The sequence below is a fragment of the Cinclus cinclus genome, chromosome 15, assembly GCF_963662255.1.
Source record: "Cinclus cinclus chromosome 15, bCinCin1.1, whole genome shotgun sequence".
NCBI lineage: Eukaryota > Metazoa > Chordata > Aves > Passeriformes > Cinclidae > Cinclus > Cinclus cinclus.
This window is the reverse complement of record NC_085060.1, coordinates 564,649-571,238: the sequence shown is the minus strand read 5'-3', so window position 1 is coordinate 571,238 and position 6,590 is coordinate 564,649. Positions and strand designations below refer to the sequence as shown.

At 54.3% G+C, this 6,590-nt stretch overlaps 1 protein-coding gene across 1 annotated transcript; it reads left to right on the top strand.

Moving 5' to 3' along the window:
- The first annotated feature begins 494 nt into the window (after positions 1-494).
- ERCC6L (ERCC excision repair 6 like, spindle assembly checkpoint helicase) lies at positions 495-4,428 on the top strand. The gene has a single exon (XM_062503049.1). It carries the CDS (start codon positions 578-580, stop codon positions 4,250-4,252), a length of 3,675 nt encoding a protein of 1,224 aa, XP_062359033.1. The 5' UTR covers positions 495-577; the 3' UTR covers positions 4,253-4,428.
- The last annotated feature ends 2,162 nt before the right edge of the window (positions 4,429-6,590 follow it).

The window sequence follows — 6,590 nt, the reverse complement described above, 5'->3', positions numbered from 1 at the left end:
GGACCTGCGGATCTGCCGGATTCCCCCCGGGTGCCCCGCACCTCGCTTCCCACCACGCGGCGGGAAAGGGACCGGACGGGACCGGGGCTGGTCCCGGCGTCCCCTCAACCCGCGAGGAGGGGCGGACAGCGCTCGGCCCCGCCCCTTCGTACACGCCCCCGGCGTTGATTGGCTGTAGGCGCTTCAGATTTACATGTGGCGCGGTGCAGGACGGGAAGGAGGGGGTTTGAAGCGCGGAGCGGCAGCGCCGGCGCCATGGCCGCCCCTGGGCAGGGAGAGGCGGCGGCGGCGGAAGAGGAGCGGTACCGGGGGTGAGCGGGGACGGGGCTGAGAGGTACCTGGGGTGAGCGGGGACGGGGCTGAGAGGTACCGGGGCTGAGCGGGGACGGAGCCGGGGTGGAGGTGTCGGGCCGGCGCTGCCGGGTGTTCCCGGGCCTGGCTGCACGGTACTCACGGTGACTCCCTCAGGCTCGTGACCAGCGCGAAGGCGGCGGCGGCCGACGGGGAGCTGGAGGAGGCGCTGCGGCTGTTCCGGCTGGCGGCCGCCATCCGCCCCAGCGAGAAGCTGCGGGGCCGCATGCAGCGGGTGCAGGAGGCGCTGGTGGCGGCCGAGAAGCAGAAGGAGGATGAGGAGGATGAGGGCTTCGTGGACGTGTGCGGCAGCGGCCTGCTGATCTATGGGGAGATGCACGGGAAGCTGTTCCAGCACCAGCGGGAAGGTGTTGCGTTCCTGTACCGCCTGCACCGCGACGGCAAGCCTGGCGGCATCCTGGCAGATGATATGGGCCTGGGCAAGACCATCCAGGTGATCGCCTTCCTATCGGGTATGTTTGATGCTGAGCTCGTGCAGCACGTCCTGCTCATCATGCCCACCACCCTGGTCAGCAGCTGGCTTGCTGAGTTCGCTCGCTGGACCCCTGGCCTGCGTGTCAAGGAGTTCCATGGCACCAGCAAGGCAGAGCGCACCAGGAACCTGGAGAGGGTCCAGAGGAAGAATGGCATCATCATCACGAGCTACCAGATGCTCATTAACAACTGGAAGCAGCTGGCCAGCCGCCACGAGGAGGAGTTTGTCTGGGACTATGTCATTCTCGATGAAGCACACAAGATTAAGTGCCCATCAAACAAGACGACCAAGTGTGTGTACGCAATCCCAGCCCAGCACCGCGTCCTGCTCACGGGCACCCCCGTGCAGAACAACCTGCGCGAAATGTGGTCCTTGTTTGACTTTGCCTGCCAAGGCTCCCTCCTGGGAACTGCCAAAACTTTTAAAATAGAGTATGAGAATCCCATTACCAGGGCGAGGGAGAAAGATGCGACTCCAGGTGAGAAGGCACTGGGGTTAAAGATATCAGAAAATCTCATGGCAATTATAAAGCCCTATTTCCTCAGAAGGACCAAGGAAGACATCAAAAGCAATCATGCTGATAAAGTGGATGCTCCTCTTCCTGAGGATCCGAGTGAAAACAAGGCTCCTGTCATGCCATCTCTCACTAGGAAAAATGACTTTGTTGTGTGGGTGTACCTGGCACCGGTGCAGGAAGAAATCTACAGGAACTTTCTCTGCCTGGATCACGTGAAGGAAGTGCTGATGACGACCCGATCGCCTTTGGCTGAGCTGACAGTCCTGAAGAAACTCTGTGACCACCCCAGGCTTTTGTCTGCAAGAGCCTGTATCCAGCTGGGCTTGGAAGAGCAGGAGAGCTCTGAGCAGGATTACAGGATGGAAGCAGGTTTGTTTTCAGGCATGAGCAAAATAGATCATCTCTCTGATGAGATTGTGATCCAGGAGTCTGGGAAGATGCAGTTCCTTGTGGGACTGCTGGAACGGCTGAGGGAAGAGGGACACCGAACCCTGGTGTTCTCCCAGTCAAGGAAGATGCTGGATATCATAGAGCTCGTCCTGTCTCGCCGGCAGTTCCAGATCCTGCGCATCGACGGCATGGTGACGCACCTGACGGAGCGGGAGAGGCGCATCAACGCCTTCCAGAGCAACCCTGATTACTCTGTCTTCCTGCTTACCACGCAGGTTGGGGGTGTCGGGATAACCCTGACAGCAGCCAGCCGAGTGGTGATCTTTGATCCCAGCTGGAATCCAGCGACCGATGCTCAGGCTGTGGACAGAGCTTACAGAATTGGGCAGAAAGAGAACGTGGTGATTTACAGGCTGATCACCTGCGGCACTGTGGAAGAGAAGATTTACAGGCGGCAGGTATTCAAGGACTCGCTAATCAGACAGACCACCGGTGACAAGAAGAACCCATTCCGTTATTTCTCCAAACAGGAACTAAGGGAGCTCTTCACGCTGGAAGATACTCGCACATCTGCGACTCAGATCCAGCTGCAGTCCCTGCATGCCATGCAAAGGAAGTCAGACCTGCAGCTGGATGAGCACCTTGCTTACCTGCATTCCCTGGCAATGTTTGGCATTTCTGACCACGACCTGATCTACACAAGGGAGACGGCTCACGAGGAGCAGGTGGAGAGCGAGGAAGCCCATCAGTACATCCAGAGAAGGGTACAAAAAGCCCACGAGCTGGTCCAGCTGGAGTCCCAGCTCAGAGATCAGAGGATGGAGGGGATCAGAAATGCTTGTGAAGAGAACTGGCAAAGACCATTGGGACCAGTTTCTGGGCCAAAGAAGGTGCCTCCAGGGTTGAATGAGAAAAAACACTTTGTTTCACCACCAGTAGCTGATGCACATAAAAAGGATGAAGCTATTGATCTTACAGAGGATGAGGAGGCCCAGGTGCTCGATGTCAGCTCCAAAATGACAACTATGACTATTGGTGACTTGGATGAAGAGCAACTGGCACAAGATGTGTCCAGTGTGGAGGCAGAACTGCTCAACACTAGCAAGACAGCTGAACAACCTGATATGCAAGAACCTGAGCAAAATTCTGAATCTAGCATTACACCATCATCCCCTGCACTTGAGAAAGAGAGTAAGAGCCTCCAAGAGAAACATCATTTGCAGGTACATTCAGACAGCTTGGCCAAGACAAGGAATGACCTGACAGGGCATTGTCACAATTCCTCAGAGCCTGGTATGGATAGACTAGAAGATCTTAGAAGTGATGTGGAATTATCAGTTCAGGTACTTGACCCACACACTGCCCTGGGGACAGAGCAGAACAATGTTCCTGAGCCGGCTTCTGCAGTGCTGAGTTTATCAAATGTTACACCCGAGATCAATGCTGAGCTCTACAAGTCTCACATGCTGGAAGATAGCTTGGAGGGTACATCTGCTCCTTCTTTCCAGGATCAAGTTGACTTCAATCTGGTATTGGAAGAATCTGAAGAGGGATGGCAGGATGGCTCAAATAGAGAAGGATCAGTGGAACACCGTGAGAAGGAGAGCTTACAACTCCAGGCAGAAAGCCTGTGTAAATCTCCGCATAAACAATCTCCAAACAAAACTTTGCCAAGGGAGCCCAGTAGCCATGGCACAGCTGAGGAAGAGCCAAATGCCTCTCTGCAAGGGAGTGAAACATTGGAGGAAAGCAGTGGTCTCTTTACTTTCACAAGGAAGAAACACTTGAACAGGATTGCTTCACCCAGTGACAGTGAAGGGCAGCCTGAGCAAGGGCCCTCCTCTCCCTTGGACAGCACTCAGTACGGACTTCCAGAAGGAATTAGTGCTTCCACTCCTAAATATGACAGCAGAAGAGCTAAAGGCATCTTTTCTCCACAGCTAAATAACAGTGGAAACAGGTCTAATGCTTCCAGGTGCTCGTTCATTAACAGGTTGGTAGATGAGGTGGAGGATATTGGGGAAATCATGGGAATCACTGATGAAGAAGATGATGATGGTGATGAGGAGCAAGGTGGGCTTGTGGAAGATGAAGCTGAGGAGTGCACTGAGGAATCTGCTGAGCCTGAAGAAGAACCTACTGGAGAAACACTTGATACAAGTGAAGAGTCCTCCCACACAGACAGTGAGGTATCTGAGCAGTCTGAGGCAGGGGAGACGGAGTCGTCTCAGGAGGAATCCACGGGTGATGCTGAGCTGCAGTCCGGCGAGCAGATTGACTACTTCACCCAGGAAAGCAGCTCTGAAAAGGGCATTGGGCAGAGTTCCTCTCCTGCTGCAGACTATGACACCTTGGTACACAGTGGGAAGAAACTTCACAATGATGGAAAACTCCAGGAGGCGTTGGACTGCTTCCTGCAAGCTCTTGACATAAAAAGTGGAGATCCTGAAGTTATGCTTCTGACCCTGAACTTGTACAGACAGCTGGCCCAGAAGTGACAGGGATGTGGCTCTGTGAAGACAGTCTGGCTGTTCCTCATTACCACGTGTCTGCACCATGGCCCTGGGATCCCTGAGCCAGCTCCAGGCTGGTGCCTGCCATGTACTCGTGTGACTGAACAAATTCAGCACCCCCTGCTTGAGGGTACAGTCCAAACATCCAGGTGTTGGATGCTGGGGAGGGAACTTCACAGTGGAATCGGCTCACAAAGGTGAAAATGGTTCATGTTCCTGTCTGATTATTCAATTAAAAAAAAATGGTATTGTTGATGTCTAAACCCCTCTCTGCAGTCCTGGCTTCACATTTCTGCCCTCCAGGTTCTGCCACTCCTCTCCCCTGAGAAGATGGGGACAGTGCAGTCCCATGGCCACTGTACAGCCCAGCCCGGGGGTTCTGTGGCTCCTCCCTCCTGGATTTTAAATAAGTCAGTTTGGGTGCCTGAAGGTCACCCACCATTTGAGTGCCTTCAAGACCTTCCAAGGTCCAACCCCTGCCACAAACAGGGACTCCTTCCACTGGACCAGGTTGCTCCAAGCCTGGCCTGGAAGCATTTCTGCAGATGGGGCAGCCACAGATTCTCTGGGCAACCTGTGCCAGTGTTTCATCACCCTCACAGTGAAGAATTCCCCATATCCCTTCAAACCCTGCTCTCTGTCAGCCTGAATCCATTACTCTGTATCCTGTCATTCCTGTTCTGGATGAAGAGTCCCTCTCTGGCTCCCCTGTAGGGCCCTTCAGACACTGAGATGTGCTACAAGGTGTCCACACAACCTTCCCCAGGCTGATCAACCTGAAAAGCCCCAACTCACTCAGCCTTTCTTCACAGGGGAGATGCTTAGGGAGTTGGTAAGGGAGACCTCTTACCAACTTCATGGCCTTCTCTGGACTTGCTCCAGCAGTTCTATATCCCTCTTATGCTGGGGGCCCCTGAACTGTGTGCAGGACTCTAGGCAGGATCTTGGCAGTGCAGAGTAGAAGGGAAGAATCCCATCCCTCACCTCCTGCCCACGTTCCTTTGGATGCAGCCCAGGACATAGGGGGTTTCTGGGCTGGGGGTGCTTATTGCTGGCTCATGGTGAGTTTATCCCTAACAATCACCTCAATCCCTTCTCTGCCCAATCTGCAGCTGTGCCTGGGAATGCCCTGACCCAGGTGTGGAATTTCCATGTGGTCCCACCTCCAGCCTGTCCAGGTCCCTCTGGATCCATCCTCCCTTCCAGTGTGTGACCACACCACACAGCTCAGTGTTGTCAGCAAACTGGCTGAGAGTGCCTCAGTCACACAAACCAGCAGTTCAAAAGCTCCTGGTTCTGGCTTTGAGTGACTGCCCCTCACCAACACAGCCTCAGTCTGTTGTGCTTGTCACTGGCACCGAATCCTGCCAGTCTCACCTGGTGACAACACAGCAGCAGGTGTGGATGTTTCCTTGTGCCATGGCATGCTGCCTTCTGCAATACCACACTGTAGCATGGGACAGCACACCTGGCTGAGCTGTGCAGTTTGGGAGAGGAGCTCTTTGTGCTCAGAATCACAGCAAACATGGATCTAATTCTGCTGATGCAGTTGTGTCAATGAGCTTTTGCCAAAAGAGAGAACAGCTCTGGTAGCCTGCAAACAAGTGGTTTATTAACAGAGCACCATTACATGGGGCAGTGTCTGCTCTGGGCAGCCTGTTTGCCCTCCGTAGTGTTGGCTTCTCTGAGGGTTCCATACTCAGCAGAACCGACACTCTGAGAAGGACCTTTTGTTCTTTGATGTTTCCTCCTCATCTCCGAGCTCTATGCATGGTACTCACCTGTAAACAAAGCTGGTGCCTGTTGGTGGAGCCGTGGCTGGTTTGGGGGGCTCTGTGGGCAGGAGGGGGATCATAGCTCTGGATTCCTGAGATGGCAGGAACCTTGCTGGGCTGCTTCCCTTTCACACCTCACAGCACAGGGGTGTGCAAGAAGTGGCACACAAACCTTTAGTGGCTTTTTTTCTTATTCAAACCTAAGTTATCTAGTTTATTCCCCCAGCGCTGAGTGGGCAAGGTGGAACTGTAGGAAGAGGTGAGTCTGCACTCAGGAGAGCTCTTCCTCCTGTCCTGCCCCTAGCTCCCTTCCCTGCCTGGCCTGACCCAGCTGCAGTGTTACCTACCCTGCACTGAAGGGACTGTCCTGCAGCCCTTGGAGCACAACCTGTACCATGGGAGCTGTCTGCACCCTCCTGGGCAGGATGGAGATGGAGACAAAGCCCTGGGACCCCCTCTGTCCCTTTCTGCACTATTTCTGTTTGTAGGTAAGAACCTCATTCTGTTGACAGACCATTATCTCCACAGCAAGAGAAGCAAGAGGCTGG